The sequence below is a fragment of the Chelonia mydas genome, chromosome 1 (genome assembly GCF_015237465.2).
Source record: "Chelonia mydas isolate rCheMyd1 chromosome 1, rCheMyd1.pri.v2, whole genome shotgun sequence".
Lineage (NCBI taxonomy): Eukaryota > Metazoa > Chordata > Testudines > Cheloniidae > Chelonia > Chelonia mydas.
The window spans coordinates 40,429,369-40,456,628 of record NC_057849.1 but is presented as its reverse complement, the minus strand read 5'-3'; the positions used below and the strand labels follow the sequence as shown (position 1 = coordinate 40,456,628).

Below are 27,260 nucleotides of genomic sequence, written 5' to 3'. Positions count from 1 at the left end.
CTACGCTCCCCCGCCCCTAGGAGCCAGAGGGACCTGCCGGATGCTTCCTGGGAGCTGCCCTGGGTAAGCACCACCGGGAGTCCCCACCTCGCCCCCGGCAGGCCCTCTGGCTCTTAGGGGTAGGCACCCACTACGGTGGCCCACAAGACCCTCCTGCCCGGTTCTGGGGGCAGACAGGGGAGGGGGTGGATGGGGCAGGGGTTCTGGGGGGGGGGGGCGTCAAGGAACGCGGGGGGGTTGGATGGGGCAGGAGTCCGGGGGGTGGGGGGTTGGCAATGACCCCCTCGTGGGCTGAGGAGGGAACCCGTTGTTAAGATTTTGGCAGCTCATCACTGGATATACACCAGCCTTTGCAAAACCTGAGCAGATTTGCCACACGCTTCATATAAACTTATTGGTAAAGATAAACAGTAAAAAAAGTTTATTGACTACAAAAGATAGATTTTAAGTGATATTAACTGATAGGCAGAAAGTCAGAGTTAGTTACCAAAAGAAAAGAAAATATAACAACACAGTCTAAACTCTCAACCCTATTAGACTGGGCAACATCTAAATTAAGCATTTTTTTTCACTCCACTGGATATTGCAGTCCATAGTACACAGATTTCACCCTTGAAATCTGGGCCAGTCCCCTCGGTTAGTCTTCTTACTGTCCTTGTTGCTTGCAGCATAGGTGGGGATAGGAGAAAGGCCAAGCATGGGGCCCCCTGTCATCTCTTTTCCAAGCTGAGCAGTCTGTCTTTTGAATCACTCATATGGAAGCTGGGTGATAGTCCTAATAATTTTTGTTACCTTTTTCTGTACTTTTTCCAGTTCTAATATGTTTTTGAGATGGGGCGACCACACTTGCACTCAGTACTTAAGGTGTGGGCATTGGTTTATATAGTGGCATGATATTTTCTGCCTTATTATCTATCCCTTTATTAGTGGTTCTGAACATTATCTTTTTTTGGCTGCCATTGCACATTGAGCAAATGTTTTCAGAGAATGATTCCAAGATCTATCTAAAGTGGTATAGTTGGGATTATGTTTTCCAGTGTTCATGACTTTGCATTTATCAATACTGAATTTCATCTGCCATTTTGTTGCCCAGTCACCCAGTTTTGTGAGATCCCTTTGTAATGTTAGGATATAGATATTCAGGCCTGTCTGTAAAGGCCTATACTCTAAGAATTTAGGTGTATTATTATCACTTGGCTAGTTATAGAGGTACAAAAGAGAATCAAAATCACTGTCTGCCAGTGTAAGGGCCTTCTCTTACTGTAACAGTCTGAGGCCCTGTTCTTAGGCTAAGGTCTTTGGCTAAGCAACAGAGGCAGCCATAAGCTGGGAAGCAAACGGTCATATCCTCACATTCCAAACTGGTCACATTGAAATAAGGTGCTATTGGGCTGTTAGGAATACAATCCTGTCCTGATAGTGCCTATCACCTCCAGAGAAAGGGAGGTGCCTAGAAAATGTAAAAGGAAACTTAGTTTGATAGCATCCTGTCTGGCAAGAACTCACTTATCAATAGCTGGGATGTGAAATCCTCACTTCTGTATTGTTTTGTCATTATAGTTCCCACTTTGCTATTGTTTGTCTGTATAATCTCTGTCTGGTTCTGTGATTGTTTCTGTCTGCTGTATAATTAATTTTGCTGGGTGTAAACTAATTAAGGTGGTGGGATATAATTGGGTACATAATCATGTTACAATATGTTAGGATTGGTTAGTTAAATTTCAGGAACATGATTGGTTAAGGTATAGCAAAGCAGAACTCAAGTTTTACTATATAGTCTGCAGTCAGTCAGGAAGTGAGGGGGTGGGCGTGTGGGTGGGGGAGATGGGAACAGAGAATGGGGTAAGAAATTGGAACATGTTTTGCTAAAGGGGAATGGGAACAGGGAATGGGAGTAAGGAAATTGGAATCATGTTTTGCTAAGGGCAGGAATGGGAACAGGGACACAGGTGTAAGGCTCTGTGGTGTCAGAGCTGGGAAGGAAGATACTAAGGAAGGAAACTGGAATCATGCTTGCTGGAAGTTCACCCCAATAAACATCAAATTGTTTGCACCTTTGGACTTCGGGTATTGTTGCTCTTTGTTCATGCGAGAAGGACCAGGGAAGTAAGTGGGTGAAGGAATAAGCCCCCTAACATGTAACTCTTCAGTCAGCTTTGGACTTAACTATCTTGAATTATTTTGTATCAGCTGCAGGTTTGTCCCTCACTGTTTACCCCTTTTTCCAGATCATTTATGAATGTGTTGAATAGGACTGGTCCCAGTACAGGTCCCTGGGAGACACCGCTATCTACATCTCTCCACTGTGAAAACTGACCATTTATTCCTAGACTTTGTTTCCTATCTTTTAACCAGTTACTGATCCATGAGAGGACCTTCCCTCTTATCCCATGACTGCTTACTTTGCTTAAGAGCCTTTGGTGAGGGATTTTATCAAAGGCTTTCTGAAAGTCCAAGTACTGTATCAATTGTATCACCTTTGTCCACGTGTTTGTTAATTGCCTCAAAGAATTGTAATAGATTGGTAAGGCACGATTTCCCTTTACAAAAGTTGTGTTGACTCTTCCCCAACACAAATTGTGTTCACTTATGCGTCTAATAATTCTGTTCTTTACTATAGTTTCAGCTAATTTGCCTGGTAGTGAAGTTAGGCTAACTATCCTGTAATTGCCAGGATTGCCTCTGGAGCCTTTTAAAAATCAGCATTACATTAGTTATCTCTCAGACACTTGGTGCAGAGGCTGATTTAAGTGATAAGTTACATACCCTGTTTAGTAGTTCTGCAATCTCATATTTGAGTTCCTTCAGAACACTTGGGTGAATACCGTTTAGTCCTGGTGACTCATTACTGATAAATTAATCAGTTTCTTCCAAAACTACCTCTATTGACACCTCAGTCTGGGACAGTTCCTCAGATTTGTCACCTAAAAAGAATGGCTCAGGTGTGGGAATCTCCCTCACATCCTCTACAGTGAAGATGGATGCAAAGAATTCATTTAGCTTCTCTGAAGCGGCCTTCTCTTCTTTGAGTGCTCCTTTAGCACCTCAGTCGTACAGTGACCCACTGATTGTTTAGCAGTCTTCCTGCTTCTGACTTCCTTTCAAAAAATTGCTGTTCGTTTGTCATTTGCTACTTGCTCTTTTAAAAAAAAAAAAAAATGTTTTTGGCCTGCTTAATTATACTTTTACTCTTGACGTGCCAAAGTTTTAGGCTCCTTTCTATTTTCCTCAGTAGAATCTGACTTCTAATTTTTAAAAGATGTCTTTTTGTTTTTAACCACCTGTTTTACTCTGATTAGCCATGGTGGCATTTTTTTTGGTTTTCTTCCTGTTATTTTTTATTTGAGGTTTACATAATTTGAGCCTTAATTATGGTGTTTTTTAAGAAGTTTCCATACATTTGCAGGCATTTCGCTCTTGTGACTGTTCCTTTTAATTTCCACATAACTAGCCTCCTCATTTTTGTGTAGTTTTCCTTTTTGAAGTTAAATATTACTGTGGTGGGTTTCTTTGGTATTTTCTACCTTTAGAAGGATGTTAAGTTTAATTATGTTATCGTTGCTTTTACCAAGCAATTCACTATATTCACCTCTTGGACCATATCCTGTGCACCACTTAGGACTAAATCGAGAAGGGTCTCTCCCCTTATGGGTTCCATGACTAGCTTCTCTGAGAAGCAGTCATTGATAGTGTCTAAAAATTTTATCTCTGCATCCCATCCTGACGTCACATGTTCCCAATCCATATGGGGATAATTGAAGTCCCTCATTATTACTGGGTTTTCTGTTTTTGTAGGCTAATCACCCTGAGCTTTTCACAATCACTGTGACCACCTTAGTCAGGTGGTTGGTAGTATATTCCTGCTGCCGTACTCTTATTAGTCAAGCATGGAATTTCTATCCATACAGATTATGTGGTATTCTTTGATTCATTTAAGATTTTTACTTAATTTGACTCCATGCTTTCTTTCACGTATAGTGCAACTCCCCATCAGTGTGACCTGCTCTGTCATTCCTATATATTTTGTACCGTGGTATTGCTGTGTCCTGTTGATTTATCATCATTTCACTGAGTTTCTGTGATGCCTATTATATCTGTATCCTCACTTAATACCAGGCCCTCAAGTTCACCCACCTTCACATTTAGACTTCTTGCATTTGTATATAAGCACTTACAAAATTTGTCAATATTTAGTTGTCTGCCTTAATGTGATGTAATTGTTTCACTGTTTCTCTTCATTTCCTACCTGTACTTTGTCAACTTATAGCCTCTCCCCTTTACTAGGATATAGAATATCCCCTTGAATAAATCTATTCCCCAAGGGATGTGTCTGTCTAAACCATGTGCTCCTCTGCACCTGTCAACTTTCCCCAGCCTTTAGTTTAAGAACTCTTCTGTGGCCTTTTTAAGTTACATAGCAGCAATCTGGTTCTGTTTTTGGTTCCATGAGACCATCGGAATGCCACATTTCTTACTATTCCATCCTGGGCTTCCTGGTCTAGTTGAATTAGATGACTGCAGAATGTAATTCATGTAGTACCATTTTCATTTCCCTCGGAGCATGAAATTGTTTGAGCTGTGCCAGCTCCTCAAGAGAAACTCCAGCTGGGCTTTTTTATTTCTTGTAAGTGTTGATGAGGATAGAATAATCACAAAAATTTACAAGGCTTGTATGATTATTGATTAAACTGAAGGTCCATTCAGTGTGGTAAGATATCATATAATATAGTGCACAGTTAATTTAATTTCATATTTTTCATTATGAGTATACAGATACTTGACCTGAGTTTTCCACAAGGATAATGAGTGAAAATCAGCTAAAGCGAAGGCATTGTCTAAATAAATGAATGTGCTTTGCCTTTAATTCATTTAGTTTTAGCAGACTTATAATTAAACCATCTGAGCAGGAGCTATGAAAGGTCTCTAGGTAAGCAATCATTCATCTTCATTCAGACCCACTTAGTGATATGTGTGACTCATCGTTCATCAGACAACACAATAATGAATCGCTCTCTGAAGACAGATAAATAATAGTGACTGAAGAGTTTCTTGTTCTCACTATTCAGAATTTGCAGTTAGATGTTAAGTGCTTAGATCAACTACAGTGATAGGTGTGGTATTAAAAACTAGGAGGCATGGTTGTATAACAGTTAAGTAGTATATTAGATAGAATGGATATATCGGCTGCAGCATGTGTTGGGGATAGTATAAGTCCTCTGGGAAGATGAGGAAGCAGGTTTGAGAAGTTAACAAATTAAGCACTCGTGCCATGAGTGTGACCTGCCAAAACTAGAATTTGAGTGTATACAACAGTTGGCCTCAAATGAATATCTGATACCAGTGACAAGCTGTGTGGTTTTGTTTTGTTGTTTTTTTCTGTGATATAACTGTAGGGCTTCATTTTGTTTGCATAACTAGTGGAACATCAGAAGGTCCAGCTGTAAACAGAGCGCTTTGGACAGAAACTGTTGAAGAAAGTCAGTTCTGTTACGCATGGATGATCTGAAAATGCTGTTAGTAAATGTAGTAGTTTGTCCGAGGACTGCTGGGGAGGAAGCGGGAACATTGTCCCTTCTCATTGTAGAACTATCTTGCAAAAGAAGTCTCACTTTTGAAAGACTTGGTCTAGAAAAACCTTTTTACTTATACCCGTGAAAGTTTATTAGCTAGGAACAACACAACTATTTCTGCCCCAATGCCCCTTTTCTACTCTATCAACTACCTGCTTCTATACTAGTTAACATCTCTGAAGAATTACTTTTATCTCATGTTTCCTGTGGCCCTGAAACATTGGCTACGTTGACAATAGAGATTCCATTGTGGGAGGGGGAAGAAAACTGCAGCCCTATAAATCACTAATAAGAGTAACTGAAAATTATTTAAGATAACAGGATTAGTTTCATGTTCTAACTGTGAAGGGAGTAAGCCCCTTGTGCTGTTAAATTCATTGAAGTTCAATTATCTAGAATACAAAAGGAAATATAATAAGATATTGAGATTTCCCAAATGGGATTTCTTCTTTAGTTTGATGATTTAGAATTTGCGGCGAGATTAATATGACTAACGTGAACCAAGCATCTCTCAACATGAATCTGTCCACACACTGAAGTTCAAGACTGGGATACAACAGTTTTACTGTGCAATTAATTCTGCTTTGTCTGGGTCAGCTTCTATGATTTAAACAGTTGTGTGCTAACTCCTGTATTTCCCTAGCCCATAATTGAACAGTTCTTCGTTTCATACATTTTGTAACCTAATTATCCTTAAATAAATCAGTTCACTTACTCAGTGAGCTCCCTAGACGAAAGTGTGAAATCCCACAAACATTCATTATGGGTTTAACATTCGGTTGTAAGTGATATTGCTTTGGAAGGAATGAGTCACATTTTATAGAGTATGCATATATTATGACGATTACTCCACGAAAGCTGTTTTTGCAAAATAAGGTTCAAATTGTGCATATTTTTCACATAGTGGCTTTGTTTTAGTATTGTGTATAGATTTTAAAAAAATCTAATTGTCTAAAGCCATGCTTTGGGGTTGTCTGATTGCTAAATTAATCTCTTATCACAAGTCTCATTGATCTTCTCTTCGAGCAGCTGAGAGTGATTTATGTATGTCAACCTTTCAAAAATTTATTACTGGTAATAAAGCTAACTGGGGTAAGTGCCAGGCTATTCTAAGAGACAATCCGTGCTCTGAAGTATTTTATTTTGTCAGATGTGGTTATTGTTTGAGTATGTTCTTGTGACAGAACTAATGAAATTGCTGGTGAGTGAGACAAGCTAGGTTCATGAGGTATACTCTTACTGGTATGAAGTTAATGACACTACTGGGAAATTAGAACATTGAGGTTTGACTTTTAATATGATGATCAGAATTACTCACGTTTTCTAGCCATTAGTACGTGGCATTCTTGAATCTGATTATCTGTATGTGATGATACTAAAAGTGAAAAACCAAAAAACCTAAAATGTGGTTACTTTAAAAACATCTTGTAACTCTGATGTACAATTTATTTTTTTACCAAGCACAGTGTGCTCTACTGGTTGATCTTTGTTTTTCAAGTTTTTATGAGGTTTTTCTTAGCCTTGAAGTAATGCAGCTAGTGTGCATGACTAGATATGCTTTGTAGATCCCCCTGTACAAAAGACACTTGTAAGCTTGGAATACTTAACTTTCAAAAAGATTGTGTGATTAAGTCTCTGTATGTCAAGTGAATTCCTTTGAAGCGTCTTATAAATGTGATTGTTCCTCTTTCAGTGATCTAAAGAGGAGGCTATATGTCGCTCCCTTTAAAATTGTTGGACTGATTCCCCCCCCCCATGTGAAAATGGTAATAATATCATGCATGAATATATTTAGTCTTATAGCATTACTTTGTTTTGGAAAATAACAGCATTTTTAGGGTATGTCCACACTGGGAAAAAAAATGTGTTCTTAACCTAGGTTGGCTAACCCAGGTTAAGAAGAAACCTGGGTTAGGAACACACCTTTTAAAATAGCATTGTAGCTGGAGTAGTATGGGCTGCTTAGCCACCTAAATATCAACCCAGGGGGTCTAGGCATGTACATATTTGCAGAGGCTAGCCTGAGCTGCTTCTGTGCTACCATGGCTATGCTGCTGTTTGTAGCACGCTGGCATGGGTACGTCCAGGGCTGGTGCAAGGATGTTTCGCGGCCTAGGCGAAACTTCCACCTTGTGCCCCTCCCTCCCTTGGCCTAAGGAGCCGTGCGGCAGCTCCCCACCCTCCCTCCGCTCGGCCCGGGGGGCCGTGCGGCACCTCCCGCCCCTCACTCCATCCCTCTGCCCCGGGAGCTGTGCGGCAGCTCCCCGCCCCAGCTCACCTCTGCTCTGCCTCCTCCCCTGAGCACGCCGCCGTGCTCTGCTTCTCTCTTTCCCTGGCTTGCGGCGCCAAACAGCTGATTGGCACTGCAAGCCTGGGAGGTGGGAGAAGTGGAGCGGTGGCGCATGCTCAGGGGAGGAGGCGGAGCAGAGGTGAGCTGGGGTGGGGAGCGGTTCCCCTGCATGCCAGCCCTGCCCAGTTACTTGCTACAGGCGGCCCTCCCCGCGCCCCCCTGCCCCAGCTCACCTCCGCTCCACTGCCTCCCCGGAGCACACTTTTGGCCACCTCCAAACACTTGGCGCCCTAGGCAGTTGCCTAGTTTGCCTAGTGGTTGCACCGGCCCTGGGTACGTCTGTGCAAACTATGAATCATTTCCCTAGCTCCCAAGTATAGATGTTGCCTCAGGGTACGTCTACAGTGGTGCAGCTGCAACCTCTGCAGCACTTCAGTGCAGACCCACACCAACAGGAGGGCTTCTCACCAGGATGTGCTATTCCTTTTTATTTCTAAAGGCTTATCTACAGTGCACATGGAGTTATTTGGGAATAGCTGTTCCCACATAGCTCCGGGACACTTTTATTTTGGAATAAGGCTACCTTGTTCCTGTTTAGTATGGGTTAAGCTAAACAGAAACAAGGCTGCTTTTACTCTGGAAAAAGTGAGTCCATGTGTGGAGTTATTCAGGAACAGTTTTCCCTGAATAACTACATGTATAGGCAAAAAGAAAAGGAGTACTTGTGGCACCTTAGAGACTAACAAATTTCTAAGGTGGCCACAAGTACTCCTTTTCTTTTTGCAAATGCAGACCAACACCGCTGCTACTCTGATACATGTATAGGCAAGCCCTAAGGCTAGGAATGGCAGTCCATAGTGATAGGATCTATTCAAGTTACATCTTTTAAAAACTAGTTCGTTTAAAGGGACAAACCTGACTATCCTAAAACTACCTTAAAATATTTTTCTGATAAAGCCCCCTTAATTGGTAAATCCTGACATTTATTTTTTAAATTAATTTTGTTTTGAAATAATTATCTTTTCTCTTTGTTGCTGCTGCTGATGCTGCTTTTAGAAAGGGACTTTTGAGGTGGGTCTGAGTGTAATGCCAAACCTGCTCAAGACAACCAGTCAGCTGCTGCTCTTTTCCCCCACCCCCTCATGTTTGACTGCTGCCATATCAGCTTCAGACTTACTGTTGCTGTTACTGGTACACAGGCCCTTGCATGAGCTCTGTCCCAGAGCAGTACAGGAGAGTAGTGAATCATCATGCTAATGCAGTGTTTCCCAAACTTTAGAAAGCTGCCTTCCCCCCTTCAGGAAAAGGAAACCAATCTCTCACCCCTTGGAGACTCCGCCTGTCCTTTGGGGAAACAGCATGCTACTGCATGAGATCAGGCATGCAACTGACAAACAAAACAATGAAACTGCTTTCACACTGCACAAACTGCTGTCAAATGCACAAAGTAAAACTGAAAAAAATGGAAGAAGAAAACAACTATTCTATCAGTTAGAGTAATCCTGGAAGTTTATTACTGCAGTATGTACCAAATCTCCCCCCCTCCCCCTTTCCTGTTTCTTTAATCCCATTATACACTGTTGCATTTTGGCTCTGTAAATGGTGCCAACTTGTATCATTGCTCCAGCTGTCCTAGGTTGTTTTATGTAGTAAATCTGTTGGGAGCGTTATCAGATCTTTGTATGATAAAGCAGAGATGACTTAATTTGTATGCTGTTGTATCACAAAAACAATATAGCATGCTTATCATATATGGAATTAAAGTAATTACCATTAAAGCTGTCTTTGCATCAGTGCTTCCTAGAGCCTACAAATATTGATGGCTTGGTAATTCAAGTAATAAATAAAAATGTTATAAGTATTTATGGAAGTCTGGAATAGGCATTATCAGTAAAGCATACAAAAATGTATAGCATCCTCTGGCAACTCTGAATTATTCTTTAAAAATATATATCTTGCAAAGGCATGAAAAATCCTTGACAGTAGAACAGTGGCTCAGTCAAACTTTAAAATTTATTTTTAACTTTTTCAGAGAACTAGTTTTTATATGGTGTTCTCATAGTTTTGATGTTTGATTAAAAATGGAAGTGCTTGCTTTGATTAATTGTCATATTGATTCAATTCTGAATTAAAAAAAACAAAACACAGCCCAACAGTCCCAACAGTAACTAAACAGAGCCTTGAGATTGTTAAAACTGCTGAATCATTTAGGAGACAGCTGAATTACTGTATAGTATAGGGTTGACAAGTAGAGAGACTACACTGATGTTCTAGCAATTTAAGGTTTTGATTTTTTGTTTTACACTGGCAAAGAAACAACCGTCACAATTTAACAATAGTAAAAAAGGAATAGTTAAGTAGAATTGAAATTGAAAGAATTACTTTGAACTGAAATAGAAATATTTGAATTTAGCAATTAATTACAGTAAGCTGACATAAAGTGCATTTTTAATGTACTGTAGGCAATTGTCCACAAAGATGCATGAAACAACCATGTTTGCTTGATCTGGGTGGGATTTATTTCGCAAGTAAGAATTTTAATTTAATGTGTACTGGCTAAGATAACTAGTTGTCTGTAGGGTCAAGGTACTGACATCAGAGGCATTTCTGAACAAAGATGTTGCAGTTGGTGGGTGGATGGCACTGCTTTCAGCTGTTGTATGAGCTTGCATAAATAGTATCTCAACTTTAATCTTTCGGGTGTTCAGAGGTAGTGTGCATATTTCCATTTAACCCCTGGACACTTGCCGGCATGTATGACCCTTTAACAATTCCTGCCCCTCTGTCCATCCTTGGCACCTTGGCTCCAAACAGTCTAGGAGTAAAGCCAGTAACTTTGAAGTTGTAACTGTGTTGGCTACATCTATTAAGCAAAAATATTTTCATTTAATCAATACAAGGTGTCTGTTATGTTTCCTGTGTAATATGTTGATCATTAGTGAAATGTAATTCACCTCCCCAGTACGAGATGTTTTCTTTCCTTTTGTGTGTGTTGATCAATCATGGTAAAATATAGGGCAAAATGAGAAGATGATTTAATGAAAAAGATGATTAATGGACTTTGGCATCAAGAGTAAAACTTGGTTTTTTTTTTGCAAAAAGCAATTTTTTTTGCAGCATATTTCAGCAAAGAAGAGTGTGGCCTTGACTTGTATTTTAGGATAACACATCTTTTAAGTAGTTCATCTATAAAAACTGTTGAAGTATTGACTCTTATCTTAAATTTTGTGAGTGAGAAAAGGGCAACCAGGGCCCAATCTGATTAGAGCCTTTGCGAGCTACCTCAATATAATGACTGATATGTCTTCTGCAGTCCTACAAGCTTCCTGTGTTTCATGAACTGTAGTAGGCAAGGTACTTTATTGTGGCTTGAATATCTACTTCTGTCAGTAGGGAATCATCTATCAACCTTCGTGCAGTGATACTTTCTGCTAATTCTATCCCAGTTCTGGACTTTTTTTAGAGGTGGGGGAGGCACTTGGACTTTGGAGGTGCTTTTTTGACTAGCTATATCTAATTCTCTGTCTCTGGTATAAATTTAATCATGATCAGACACCACCATGGGAAAGTAACAAACACAAAGGAGGGCCAAAGCAAACTGCAAAGTGACCTGGATACATTTAGACAAATAGAGGCAACAGGAAGATGAACCTTTGCTAGTAGTACACTTGGTACACACTTAAAAGCTGTGTTGGCATAGCTTGGAAATAAAAAGCAAAACACCCCATACCAACATAGCTATGCCAACAGAAACCCCAGCGTAGATGGGCCTATGTTGATGAAAGAGGGCTTGTGTTGACATAACTAGCGTCATTCAGGGAGGTGGTGTTCCTAAACCAACAAACTCCTGGATGTGTAGGCTTAGGCTACACTAGGGCTATGCTGACATAGCTAAACCAGCAGAGGCTCCATAGGGTAGACATACCCCTAATGAACGTAAAGCCTTACGCACAGGGAAGGAACTAAACAGATGTATAGAAAATGGGTTGAGCTAACTAAGCAGAAACATGATTGTCTTAAAGCAGATTTTTTTCATCCTGTGTTAATACTCTAATATTACTTTTTCATGTTACCCAAGTATTAAAGTTCCCTCAGAAAAGGTGTGAAATCTGCCCAGGGCGAGATGGCTCATCCAAGGAGCTTTACTTTAAGTGTTCCAGAATCAAGGAAAGCTTGAGCTACTGCTCTAGTTTGTGGCTGAAGTAACTGAAGTCCATAGAAATATTCTAATAAGATAAACTGCATCTTAAGCAGTATTGCCTTATTGAACAACTTTTAATTTATATTATTTCTTATATAGCAAACTTTGGCCTGTTCCATTTTAACGGCTTTGTTGAGCGAGTTCTCAAGTTCAAGTAAAACCAGCAACATTGGACTAAGCATGGAGTTCCATGGTAACTGCAAACGAATATTTCAGGTACAAAAATAAAATAAAAATAACGTATGCTAACTATATTTCTGATAAATAGAAATGTTAATAAAGGAAAACTTTCATGCACCAACAAATGCATTAACGATTATGGTATGTGCAAAAGTCTCCTGTATATTAGAAATTAAAATCAATTCCTTGTTTAGTAAACATCTTAGTAATGTTAGGAATATTTGTTTCAAAAAGTGTAATGCATTTTTGTCCATTTTATGAATGTAGATCTATGAATCTATACACAGTAGGAATCTTAATTCCCTGTCTACCAATAGCAAATAAAACTAATACTCTTTGGAACAATGATAGTCTTAAATATAGCTTTGGTTAAAAGCCAAGGAAAGCCATGCATTTAAAAATATTATTGCAGATGGTGCGGTCTGGTTGTCTCAGATGCATTGTTTGGCTATGGATAAACGTTTTTGTGAAGGCATAGCTTTAAGTTCTGTGACTGTTGTGGAACAGCTTATCAACTTCTTCCATGCCAAAGACCAAATCCCTCCTCCTCTACCAGTTGTCAGAGAAATGTATGACCAGTTTTTTTCTCTTAATGACAAATATTTATTAGTAAGATTTAAGCTTTTTTTTTTTTTAAGTATTACATTGCATAGCTAAAGGCCTTGTTTCTGTTCAGATATAAGAAATGTTCAAAGTTAATGAAAGAATCTCAGATTTTGTAAAGAAAATTTAATTTTATTATTTCTCACTATTTGCCTGATCAAGAACTTCTTACTTCATGAATGGGAGACTCCATTAATAGTACGTGTATTCCTCCTAACACTAGGAAGATGACCTTCGGCAGATCTTCATGCTAACAGTGGAGGTACTACAGGAATTCAGCAGACGTGAAAACCTCAATGCTCAGATGTCTTCAGTGTTTCAGCGTTATCTTGCACTAGCCAATCAGGTCTTAAGCTGGAACTTTCTTCCTCCAAATTATATCCTTTTAATGTTTGAACCTTTGCTTCAGCTAACTAACTTCACCTGTACTTGGTAACTGGAGCGTTTGAAAAATGTAACATTTAGAGAATTTTTTTTCAAGTGGGGGTAATTTAGACCTTTTTGCTATGCACTCTACTGGTCACTCCCATATTTGCTCATATTTACTATATACTCAAGGTGTTATTGCTGTTTTCTCTTTAAAGTTGTAAGTATTTGTCAGAAGGGTAAAATTAGCTCATAGAAGCAGCAGCTAGTTATGGGCTGCTGGATTGTCTGGCAGATTTTGGGATGGTGCAGAGTGGAAACTTTCATCTACCGCTTTAATGTGAGACTAGGCAGAACCAGCAGGGATAGATCAGAGCCCTTGTTTTGCTTGTAAAGCTTCTCACTGTGGATCTGTCACCTCCTTCTCGCCACCAAGAAAAGAAGAGGGTGATGTAGAACTAACACCATCTAAGAATTAACCCCTCTGGCTTTGGGAGCTAGAAGAGAAGTTCTATACTACTTTTTCCATGGGCAGGAGAAAAGCATCTTAGGATCCCACCAAGAAAAGCATTTGTCAGCAGGCAGGCAGAACAGACTGCACCTGGTACACTTCCCCTTCCTCCTGACAACCTACAGGTTGCTTTAAGACAGTCCCTTAGCCCTTCATTCCTCTGTGTGACAGGTTGCTGATCTTGGTATCCCAAAGAAGTGGGAAGAGATTAAAAGAGTAAAGAAGAAGGGAGGGACTATAATGTGGGGACTGAAAGGGGAAGAGGCATGGAGGGAGGGGGAAGGAATGAGAGAAAAGAGAATAGAGATGCCTACACACACTAGAAGAGAGGAATAAAGATGCCCACACACACATATATAGACTAGAAGAAAATCAGTGTAGATATGGTAAACTGCATTTTGCATTTATCCAACAAAGAGTTAAATGGCAAAGCTTCAATGCCAGGGGTGACTTTTATCTCTGACTCATAAAGCTGTTTTAAATCCTTTCAAATCCATTTGCATCGAATGACATACACTGCAAAAAAACTCAGATGTTATACCTGGATCCTCTGTAAGGACTTCTATTTCACTCGCAGAAATATTGTTGGTTGTGGGTGATCAAAACATGTTGTAGGGGTTGTTTTGGCCCTGATTTCTGGGATGTGTGTACCTACTGTACAATAGATAGTAAAAGTGAGATTTCCATGCTTGAAAGTGGACATTCTTAAGGTCTTATCTGGAAGGCTGAGTTCGTATTATGACCCCTAAAGTTATAGGGAAAGTACCGTGATTTAAAAGAAAACACCCACCTGCAGTTCTGTTGAAAACCACTGAATTCAGACTGGATTAATGGGCATATTCAGCCCTGGTGTAACTCAGCTAAAGTCAATGAAGTTAATCCAGAGATGAGGTTGGTCCAAGGGCTTTGAAGACTGATTCTGGAGGCCAACTGCTGAATGGGCTGAGGTTGTGTAAGGAAAATTTGGGATTTGAAGAATATTGGATATCTTTTGGGATCACCTGTTGCAATTCAGCAGTGTCCACAGAAGAGGGACATCTCTATGCTGTCTTGGGTTGTGGGTTTTCCCACTGATGTAGTTTTACCTCAGTACAAGACCCTAGTGGAGATGAATACCACAGCTGGAAACTGGGGTATGCTGCACCACCAGTGCAAGTCATAATTTACATGAGTGCTGTCCATCTGCACTGTGGGTTTGAAATGATGCAGTTACATTGGTGCAACTACACTGATGCAAAGAAAATTGGAGAATTAAATTAGTGACCTAGCTTACATTTTTAGCTGTATGTAATCAGAAAATGGCTTGTTCTGTGCCAGTAAATAGGTGTTAATTGAAACAGATAATCAGGCCTTATCACTGGATTAGTACTAGCAATATTTTCAGTCACTTGGATACTTTCAAGAAACAGTAGCTAGTAAACTGTATTTTTATAATCAAAGGGAAGAGAGAATTATGTGGGTTTTTTTCCCCTCTGCTGGGCATTACAATTTTATATGAAAAGCATATTTAGAATAATAATTAATTAAATTTTGTTAAGAAATCTTTAATTTAAAAAAAATGTGACAGTTGGCCATAGGTCTTGAACATTTGGTCACCAGTTGTTCGGCCTGAATGTGACTGCACTTTTAATACGTCAAAATACATTAAATGAAACTTTTTTAAAATTTTTGTAGCAGATGTTCTCTTCATTCTCAGACAGTTAGCAGACCTCAGAAATGGACTTGTACAATCATCAGGGGTGTGTGTGTGTGTGTGTGTGTGTATTTTGCCATAGCATTTTGTACTTCCCTCGGCAAAATACACTGCTTATTCCTGTGTTCATCAAGGACAGACTGAAGTTAATTTGCAGTAGATATCTGCTATCTCTAGTTAAATGATTATTGTATCTTTAAAAGAAGTGGCAAAAATGTGATGAACTCAATACTAATCAAAGAGAGTTTTAATCTTCAAGGGTCATATAATTTAGTGTAATCTCTTAAGAATTGTATTAAGACAAATTACTTTTAGTCACTGCCTAAAAGTGTTCATACTGTAATAGGATGCTCACTAGTTTGCTTAGCTAAATGCAGTTTCTCACATGAAGCATCTGTATGTCACAGATGGCACATGGCAGCATCATGGTTAAACTGTAGTACTAGTGATGTCAAGAGCTGGTTTGTGAGATGCTGCTTCTTCCATCTCACTTTATAACATGCAGACAATTTATCAATTGTTATTTTTATCCATTACCTCCATGAATACTATCTACACAGTAGTTCACCTGGTGTTTATGAATGCTTGAGACATTTCTTGGCAGTGCTAATTGTAAATTATGATAACATAGAATTCCTATTTTTTGCTAAGAATGTATGGCAGTCTGCAGTGGTATGTTGGCTTCTGTAGCATTGCTTTTTTTGGTACTGATACAGCATTGTTTATTAGCATTGTTTTGTTTACTTGGATCAAGCTGGTTCTGATCACTTTTTTTTTTTCCTTAATTTTTAAACTGACCTTGGGGGAGACTGGATAACTCAGGACTAGTATTGTGCTGTATATCCATCTCTTTCATAAATTTGCCTCTGCTGATTCCCACTCTGGGAGCCACATATTATATCTAAAACATCCTATTTCAGAGCTATATACCATTGGCCCATGTGTATCTTGACATATGCAACTAAGCTGTCCTTCGTGGTCCCCTTGTAACCCATCTCTCTCATGAAATTGCCTCTGCAGATCCTCCTGATTTCTCTACAGTAAGTCACGTGCCTTTAGTTGCAAGTTATGAAACCACTGACAACAGTAAAATCATGAGAGGCCTGACTTTGTGATTTGTCCACAGATCCAAAAGTTCTTGAACAGAGAGCATAAGATTTTTGTCGTCCTGTCTCCCCCCGAAATTGTGTTCATTTCTTTGTTAGCAAATTCAGCCATGGAACTTCAGACTCATTAAGACATAGATTTTTATAAGTTTTAGTTAATAGGTTTAGTTTAAAGTTTAACAATAGTTTAGCTAGTAGTTCTACAGTAATGATTGCTTTAGTGCTACTTTTTTTGTTTGTTTTTGTTTAAGATCTGCATCTCTGGAGGGCTTGGGTCTCTTCCATAGTGAATGCTGAGATGGGATCTGGGTTAAGACATCTGCTTCTTTTTAGTAGCATAATGGTGCAGCTATTTAGCTGATTCAGATTGTCATAGTTGCCTTCAATGGAGCTATGGCAGTTTATACCAGCTGAGAATCTGCCTTTGTCTTTAATGGTTCAGCATGCCTATTGCCTTAAATGCACAAGTGAGGGACATTCTCCTTGAATCTATTTGGTGGTTTTTATTCCTTGAGCCACGGTAAGATCTTTAAAGGAGGCTTTAGCACTCCAGTCATTGTCTCTGAAGATAGCTGGAAACATCTATCACTAAATCTAACGGAGCAGTCAGAGAACCAAATGGAATGCTCTAGAGAACATTGTCCAGAAGAAACCACCATAAGAGGCCCTAACTACCAGAGGAAGAGAAGAGGCATGTAAATATAGCAATTGTATGTGGGCAAGACAAGTAAGGCCTGGTTTAAAACCACCACCCCCCTGCTAAATCATCGTGAGCCAGTCTGTGATCTCTGAATTGGTTGTTTTCAGCTTAAGAAGATCTCCAGGGAGCCCAGCATGAAAAGAACAACCATTCAACATGTGTGCAGAATTCTCCACAGCACCACAAATTCACAGTGTGTTCCCCTGTATGCCCCAGCCATGACTGGTCTTGGTACAGTGAACTACCCCACACCTGAACCTGTTAAGCTGACTCAAGAGGCAGCTGGGAGTCCAAAGCCAGGTAGCCAGTCATATGGCTTGATGATGATGTAGGAGTTCCTGGTAGTGGGAGAGGCTCTCTCCCATTTGGTCTGGCACAGTGAACTGATAATGTCAACTGGATGGAAAGTGTGTAAAACTGTCCAGGTAGGATCTCTGCTTTGCAGTCAGTGGTGGAGTCCATCCCATATATCCCTGAACAGTGCTCGGTGTGGCATTTGCTGTACATTGGTGGTTGGTTTTTTGACTGTATTCAGACACCGAGTGTTAGGTGGAGGAACATTGGCTAGGACTAGTAACCATACAAGTTTTGTTGGCTTCAGCGTGCCTGTAATAATGAAATGATTCAGCTGTGTGTCCACTAGTATAGTGTGGGCAGAGTTTAACCAAACTGGGGCACAATATTCTCCAATTGAGTAGCAGAGAGTTAAGCCCTGAACTATGTAGAGTTTGTGCATTGACTCCAAGTGGGCCTACCACTTTGTTCAGTAGACAATCTCTGCTTTTCATCTTCTGAGCTACTTTAGTGAGATGGTATTTGTATGTAAGTGTGCAACGTAGGGTGACCCCTAGATTACACTGACTTGGAATCCTGTGCCAACCATGAACCATTCAAAAAGATGTTAAGCTCAAGTTGGCGCTGAGCATGGTGTAAGTGGAAGCATGTTGACATGGTCTTTGTTATACGGTAGGACCTCAGAGTTACAAACTGACTGGTCAACCACACCTCATTTAGAATGGGAAATATGCAATCAGGCAGCATAAGAGACCAAAAAAAAGTGGGGGAGGGCGGGGGAAACAGTACAGTCCTGTGTTAAACATAAATTCCTTAAAAAAAAAAAAAAAAAAAAAAAGTTAGCCAAGCAGATTGTCAGTATACATGAACTGCCTGGAGATTCCGTATTTAGATTGAATTGCTGGACCGTAAAGAGAGTTCAACCAATGCTACAGAGGGTGGATGCAAAGAAGTGCCAAATTGGTCATAAAAATAAGAGGCTATCAATCTCGGCACCCTTGGGTAAAAGCTGACCAGACTTCAGCTCTGAAACCAGGCAGTTAGAATTGCTTTTTGAGGGTCTACGTACTTTTGAGTAAGGCATGTGGTCTGTGGTCCTGTGTTCAACTTAAGTGTTAATCCTGTTAATAGTGTCTCAAGAGATACTGAGCAGAGTGTGAGAAGGGGGGTTCAGATTTCATGAATTTTAAACATAACTAAACAAAACTTAAACACCATATTGAAACTGAACTCAGCCATAATTAGTGCTTCATCACTTGGGTTTTCCTAGACATTTTGTTGTAAACTATATAAGACGTAGGACATAAGAATGGCCATACTGGATCAGACCAATGATCCATCTAACCTAGTATCCTGTCATTTGACTATGGCCAATGGCACGTGCTTCAGAGGGAATGAACAGAACAGGTAATCATCAAGTGATCCATCCCCTGTTGCCCATTCCCAGCTTCTGGCAAACAGAGGCTAGGGACACCATTCCTGCCCATCCTGGCTAATAGCCATTGATGGACCTATCCTCCATGGATTTATCTAATTCTTTTTTGAAATCTGTTATTTTCTTGGCCTTCACAACATCGTCTGGCAAAGAATTCCACAGGTTGACTGCATTGTGTGAAGAAATATTTCCTTTTGTTTATTTTAAACTTGCTGCCTATTAATTTCATGTTAGTTTAGTTCTTGTGTAATGAAAAGGAGTAAATAACTCTTCCTTATTTACTTTGTCCACACCAGTCATGATTTTATAGATCTCGATCATATCCCTCTCCTTAGTCATCTCTTTTCCAAGATGAAAAGTCCCAGTCTTATTAATCGCTTCCCATATGAAGCTGTTCCATACCCCTAATTATTTTTTCCCCCCTTTTCTGTACCTTTTCCAATTCCAATATATTTTTTTTGAGATGGGGCTACCACACCTGCACACAGTATTCAAGATGTGGGCATACTATGGATTTATATAGCGGCAATATGATATTTTCTCTCGTCTTATCTATCCCTTTCCTAATGATTCCCAACATTCTGTTAGCTTTTTTTGACTGCCGCTGCAGATCGAGTGGATGTTTTCAGAGAACTCTCCACAGTGATGGCAAGATCTCTTTCTTGAATAGTAACAGCTAATTTAGACCCTATCATTTTATATGTAAAGTTGGGATTATGTTTTCCAATGGGCATCTGCCATTTTGTTGCTCGGTCACCCAGTTTAGTGAGATCCCTTTGTAACTCTTCACAGTCTGCTTTGGACTTAACTATTCTGAGTAGTTTTGTATCATCTGCAAATTTTTCCACCTCACTGTTAACCCCTTTTTCCAGATCATTTATATTGAACAGTACTGGTCCTAGTACAGACTCCCGGAGGACGCCACTATTTACCTGTCTCCATTCTGAAAACTGACCATTTATTCCTACCCATGTTCACTCTTTGCCAACAAATCATGTTCATCTATGTGTCGATAATTCTATTCTTTACTACAGTTTCAACCAATTTGCCTGGTACTGAAGTTAGGCTTACTGGCCTGTAATTGCTGGGATCACCTCTGGAGCCTTTTTTAAAAAAATGGCATTGCATTAGCTATCTTCCAGTCATCTGGTACAGAAGCTGATTGAAATGATAGGTTACATATCACAGTTAGTAGTTCTGATTTCGCAGTGTAGTATCTGAGCACCTTGAAAACGTTAATAGATCTTGCAGTGCCTCTGGGAGGTAAGGAAGCAGTTTTATCCCCATTTAAAAAAAGAGGAAATGAGACAGAGATTAAAGGCCTGACTTTTCAAGGTGCTGAGTGCACACAACTCCAGTTTTGGCACCTCTGAAAACTGGGCTGTAAGTGACTGGCATACAAGAAGTCTGTGGCAAAGCTGGGAACAGAACCTAGGTGTTCTGAGTCCAGTACCTCACCTGCAAGGTAACTGAGCCTTTCTCTTAACTGTTAATTATGCTGTCCTGGAAAAAGTTTAGTATTTAAAATTGTAGGCTGATTTTTTTTTTTTTTTTTTTTAAAGCAGAATATGCTAAGCATTCAAACATGGGCTTTCCTCATTTTATTACCTAAACCCCACCTCCCCAAAAAAGTCAAACATGAAAGGCTTATCCTGTACGGACTTATGAGGGTTTGTAAGATCCCTCATAGACTGAGAGTCCCTTTCCCATAGGGACCAATCCCAGTCCGTCTGTGTATCAGTGTTAGTGAGTTGTTCTCAGATCCTGGCCATGTGCTTGGCAGAGCTGCAAACCAGAAACAGTCTTTAAACTCTAAATATAATCAGTATACTGGCATTACAAGGTTGTACAGCAGACTTCCAGCTGTTAGATTCTATTTAAATTGGTTAATTATCTGTAAAACATATGTATAGGAGTACTTCTATTGTACTTGAAACACTTTTTCTCCAAACAAGTTCTAAAGCTTGATTAAAATGACCTTTGAAACAAATATCTCATAATGCGCCAGATCATCCTCTCCTGCAGAAACACCAGTGGGAGAAATCTGTCAGAGGAAATCAAAGCATTGATTGTGAACTACTCCCCTATTGTGTTGGGAAGAGGCAGGGTTTGCTTTCACCTGGAATAGGCTGTGGGGACCCATCACCAAACCTGGTGGATCTGCAGAAGGCCCTGAGCTACAACACTTGCTCTAATCCCCAATTGCTGCCCTCAGACCATGGAGAGGTTTTGTGGAAAAGATAATATAGCCCCACCTCTTGAGGGTCAGAGGGGCAGCAGTGCATATCCTGTCCATTCCCTACTCATGGGCTGTGGACCCACAGAGTGCCTTCCACAGGGGAGTCATGGAATTTGGCTGCGCTGCAGAGAAGGCTGACCTGTGTATAGAGCTGGAGGTTAACGCCACCTATTTTATGTTGTGCAGATATTCATTAATAGTAAGTATGTCAATAAAAATGTGTGTAATTGTAAGTAATACTTAGAGCATATATAGTTTGAAAGTCATTTTAATTTCCCAGTGATTGCCCTTGTTTGAAAACATGGTTTTATTTCTCTAAGCTGTAAAGACTATGCTCATCATGACATTGGTGGGTGCATACATAAGTTGGGATGAGAGGAACCAATGTAAGCTAAATGAACCCTTCCAAAACAATACTTCAGTATGAACTGCAATTGTTCTCTTCCAGCAAAAGCACCTGTGAATACATTTGCCTTACTATATGTCATGGCATGAATGAAATTTCTACATTATTATACTTCTCAGCACAATTTGAGACTGTTCACTGAATAATCTTGTTTCTGATTTTAAAAGACTTCCACCTTCTGTAAGAATCTCTGTATTTTACATTATCTGAGTACAAAGTTGAATTTCCTATTGGTTGTTTTTAATGTGCATTTGTGTGGTATCACCAGTGAGCTGTTTTAATGATATGCTCTTTAAAAAAAAAAAAAAAATTAATTAAAAAAAATTGAGTTAGTTTTTCTGTGATATTATAGGGTGGTGCAGTGGCATTTTTATTTTTAAACTATATTGCTGTCTGAACTCCTGGAAAAAGTATTGCACAACTTAGTCATATTTCTGTTGCTTTAAGAGCATTGACAGTCTTCAAATTCATTTTTGATAACAGTGTTACAAAGCCAGCATTTATCACGGGTAGCATCAGAAGCTGCATGTGCAATATCAAATTTCATACCCATTTTTCAGCCCTGCTGCAGATGGACCAATGCTAATAACGGTGTAAACCATAGCATAGACCAGGAATTTCACTGTAGTGTTCCTGAAGCAAGTGTTTATGACACTGTGATAAGCATGCCTGAGCCCTATCTACACTAGCAATTATACATTTACTAGCACTAGTGCAATGACATGTTCTGGAAAATGGGCTCCAGGTTCTCTGCTGTAGCTGCAGTCTCATTTTGGATTGTTTTGTGAACATATACGTTATTTCACTTACAAATCTTCTATTGTCAGATGTGTCATCAGGCCATTAGTATGAGATTCAGTTCTAAAAATAACAGGATATGACTACTAAATACTGAGGCTTGTTAAAATAGTGACAGTAAACCAGCCCTTCTTTCATTCCAAATTAGGTGTGTATATGTAACTGGTCCCATTTGTAAATTAGACCTACTAATGAGTAAATTGAATCTCTAATCCTCTTATGGTACTTCTATATTTCATATTCATTTGGTACAGAATTAAGGAGAAGAGTACTTTTACAAGTAAAGAATAACTTATCTTGCTGTATTTTCTTCATCAGTTTACCGTGGGTGGAGAAAATCATTCATAACTTACTGTACAATTTAGACTACTGCTAAGTGCTTTGAAATGCACCTGAGAGTAATTATAAAGTTTTGGTGAAGGATTGTTATTTCTTATAATAACTTACACCAATATTTTATTTTCATCCAAAAAACTGAAATACTTTCATCAAGTCACTTTATAAAAATTCTTAAGCTTTTATTTATATTCTCAAATATAAATGAGACCAAAAACTCCATTATCTTATATTTCTGTATGAAACAATCTGTTGTGTATCTCTGAGTCCATACTGTTCTCATATACATTTGGTAAATTTGTATGTAATGAAATTCATTTTGTATTGAAATAGTATAAAAGTCCTGATTTTTTTCAGTTCATTATATGTTGATTGCAGTTCTGGTTATAGTGAACCTCCCACTTACAATGAAATTGCTCTATGGAAAAAATTACTTCACTATACGAGGGTTCAACTGTGTATGATGGTGGTGGGGTTCTATTTTGGTTGCTGTCGTATGATTGGAGTCACTGTGGTACTCATGATGTCTCCTCAAACAAGTGGCAGTAAAAATGTTGCGCCCTGCTTTATGCTCACACTTTTGTTTATGCCACTTACATATATATATATTTTAAATTTCCCACTTGCTTACTCTTTTGAATAATGTGATCAGTATGAGTACAGCTTATTGACATCTACTAGTGTGGTATAAACTCTGTCTAGAACTTTACATATTTTGAGAAATCTGGAGTATATATGATGCCTTTAACCACATGTAGTATTATGTGTTGCGTATTCTCAGTGTCTCTTTAAATATTTATATACTTTAGTATAGTCATAGAGTGACACAGAGTGCAGTGGATTTACATGTTTAAGTGTTTTCTTGCATCTCTGGTTATCCAGCACTATAACATTTGCAGATTTCCATGCTTGTAATTTAATGTTGAGCAATTAGATGGTTCTCTGCAATGAATTCATAGATGCAGTGTGTGTCTTGGTTTCTCTTTTGAGAACATATGCTTAATAGAACAATGACTTGTGGTGCCTTATGCTTTTATTCTTCCTAGCATGATAAAAAAAATTTAGAGTAATACAGGGGGGAACATATTTTCATTCTGTGAAGCATATTTGGCTATTTAGAAAAATAGGATATATGTTTCAAAGAGCTATCTTTAGCAATCATAAGGCCTTTATAAAAGCTGCCAGGAAAATTTTTTAGAAAATGATTTCCTATTTTGCATAAATTTTAACACCTGTTAATTGCGGTTGCTTTTTTCCCTTCTCCCCCGTCACATTAGATATCCCGGTTATCAAAGTGATCATATCACTATGGTATGCCTCATAATTATGATCAAACTGTTATCTAACATTCCTGGAGCATTCTTTTTTTCAATACTTAATACCTTTTATTCCTTGGCCTCATGCATGAATTATGCTGTGTATGTGGAGAGGCTTAAAGATTGTTTCCATTACATTCTTTCTGAATGGATCCTGTTGTATCTAGGATTTTTTTTAAAGGCAAGTAGGAATGTTATTGTTGACCTTGACACCAGATAACTGGGCAGACATTATATAGCTATGTTTGAATCCTCACAAAATGTGATGCTAAAGCCAACAGAGTTGTGGCGTGAAACCCTCCTGGACATCAGAGTTATGGAGCTTTTCTTTACAGTAAGTCTCATTCTTCTTCAACTTTCATAATACAGGTCACAGAGAAGCAACTCCTTCCTCTTTTAAAACATTATTGTTGGATTCTTCCTTTTGTACCAGGTAAGACTAATTCTGTTAACATCAATTTTTACCCTAGCAAGTTTCTAAGGTGATGATGGACTATTGATTTTCTTTTCCTATCAAGTGATCAACATGCTTTGCATGTAAAGTACCTTAAATTATTTTTCTTTTAAAAATTAATCATGTATTCATTTCATATCTTGGACATATCTATTTGCCAGATGAAATTCTGAGCATAATGAGTGAGCAGTGTTATCAGATACCTTTTTAGCTAAGGTGTTGCCGCTCTACAAATATCAGCTGAACAATAGGTTTTCACTGCTCCTGTAACACTTTGCTCAACAGAACAGTTGAAAACTAGCAATATCTTTGCATTTCTCCATCCAAGTTTAGCATAAAACTCCATTCATTATAAGCTGGATATAAACCAAAAAGGTCAACAGTAGATCTGACTAGAAAATAGCTGAGCAACACATGGTTATTTCGTATTTTTTTTTTAAACTGATTTTAAAGCTGGGTAAAAGTAATTTTCTACCACTATTTTTTGTTAATATTTGCTTAAATTGCAGTCAGCCCAGCAACAGCATTCAAATTATTTATGTAAACTGCTATGCTAATCTTATTTTATATCACATCTCTTGGGATCTTACAGCTCAACATTCTTCAGGCTAGGGTTCCTTTTGCAAAGCAGAGAAATGATATACTCAAAACTCTTAGGGGTGGGTACTATGTAGCATATATAAATCTCTAGAACCAAAAGTGATTTGTCTGACACGTGAATTTGAATGCACATCTATCTTCAGTGTTTTATAAAGGAGATTCATTTGTTTGACTGAAAATTTATCTTGCTCCAGCAGTTCTTGAAAAGGTGAAAAACTTCCTGGCAGAACTCTTAACAGCCACACACAATCTGAACAGCTGTCTAGACGATCTAGACAGTTGCTACTGTCAGCTGTGAACCTCCTAATGCAAATAACTTTTGGGTTTACAGGTTAACCCTTTCTAGTTTAACTGTATTAGGAAGTCCCTGAGTTAAATGTTTGACTTCTGATTTGTTCTTCAGTGTTAAATTTTGAGTAACTGCCTTATCCATCACATACAGAAGATGAATTCTTCTGAATACTAAACATTTATTTTATTTAATGGAAACTAAAGAATACATCAGTTTGTTACATCATTTGTGAATGAACAAAAATCAAAACAGCACACTTTCGTTACTTTTGTTTTAAGTAGCACTGCTTACGTCTTATAAAGACTTATTTTGCATTTGAAGTAATTTGAAGCCTTTGCTTCGGTAGATATCAAATTCTTGTTCAAATACAAAAATTAGATGAACTGTGATAATTTACACACTTATTTGAACTAACAAAATGGAATACTTCTAAGTTTTGTAAAACTGCCATTTTAAAGGAGAAAAATCCTAATTTCTACATGGTATAAGATTTATTTTAATAGGGTGGAGTGGGGAAGAATTGTTTTAAATTCCAAAATTGTGTTTTCATGTGATTTGATCTTTCACAAGTTAAAATAGTTGTAACTTGTCTTTCTGTATCATTTAGAGGTTCATGTTAGTTGCACAATTATCACTTGGATAACATTTGAGATGGGCTAAATAGAGAAATGGTAATAAAGATTTAACTTTGCTTTTATATATATCAATTTAACAAGACTGGGTTTTTTTGAGAGGCCGGCTGTACTAGTATTTATTATGCCATTATATTATACTATTTGTTTTGTCATGTAGAAATAAAATGCTTGTCCTAATAAAAGCCTTAAAGTCCATATTTCATAATTGCAATAAATATGTAAGAATGTGTTTTAAATCTATTGATGTTAGATTTATTTTAATCCAGAATTGATAATCACATAAGTAGTAACGTAACACTCCATTTGCAGAAATGAGAAAAAATTACTAGTGGTCTCGGAGATGTTACCAAGGTGAGGTGCACTTGTTTTGTGTGCCTTCAGTGTTTACCTCTGCTAAAGAAGCATCTATATAATCTTGATTGAATTTATCAAGTAACTTTAGCAAGACGCTGTAGCTTAGGCATAGTTAGCATAATACAGATGACTGTCATTATTGCTGTTTTTAGAAGGAGCAGTATGTCTGACTGGCTGGCATCTGTTTCCCTCTTTAAGACATAACATGCACTAAACAGTTCAATTTCTAAAATGTAGGTAGGACCCAGTTAAGTGTTAGTTTTGGTGAGTTAAGTCATGGCTCATGACGTTGATAAACTGAGGAGCAATCTTGATGTTTACTCTGGTTTAGGGAGATGCTGTAGAAGCAGTGTCATTTCAGATTGACTAGAAATTAGGGTAAGATTTTTTTGGTGTCTGCTCTTTTGGATTGAGAGCCATGTGACTGTTGTAAGAACACGCTGTTTTTCCATGTATAATTAATTTATTTCACTTTGTAAAAGGTACATCGAAAAATCAGAGAGGATACAGATATGGCACAAGACTCTCTACAGTGCCTAGCACAGCTAGCTTCTCTGCATGGGCCAGTCTTTCCTGATGAAGGTTCACAAGTTGATTATCTGGCACATTTCATTGAGGGATTACTGAATACTATCAATGGGTATGTACACTTGCCCTTTACATTTAGATGGCATCTTTTAATCTTTACTTTGGAGTGGAAGGAGAGAGCCAGTGTGGCTTATTTCTTTGCATAGTTTGTGTTTGGAGTTGGACTGTTAAAATGGAATAACGTTTTTTAAAAAAAGGGTATTTCCTGAAAAGAGTATAAAGTATATATTGGTTTGTTAAATGCAGGAAAGTCATCCATAAAATGACCAATTTTAAGCTTTTTTCCTAATTTC

General features: G+C 38.6%; 1 protein-coding gene across 1 annotated transcript in view; it reads left to right on the top strand.

Moving 5' to 3' along the window:
* XPO4 (exportin 4) overlaps window positions 1-27,260 on the top strand; it is a 129,998-nt gene that overhangs the window by 52,585 nt on the left and 50,153 nt on the right. Inside the window, 4 exon segments of the mRNA XM_007059121.4 lie at window positions 12,161-12,277; window positions 13,068-13,221; window positions 24,266-24,378; window positions 26,862-27,019. Coding sequence (XP_007059183.2) covers window positions 12,161-12,277; window positions 13,068-13,221; window positions 24,266-24,378; window positions 26,862-27,019 — 542 coding nt within the window.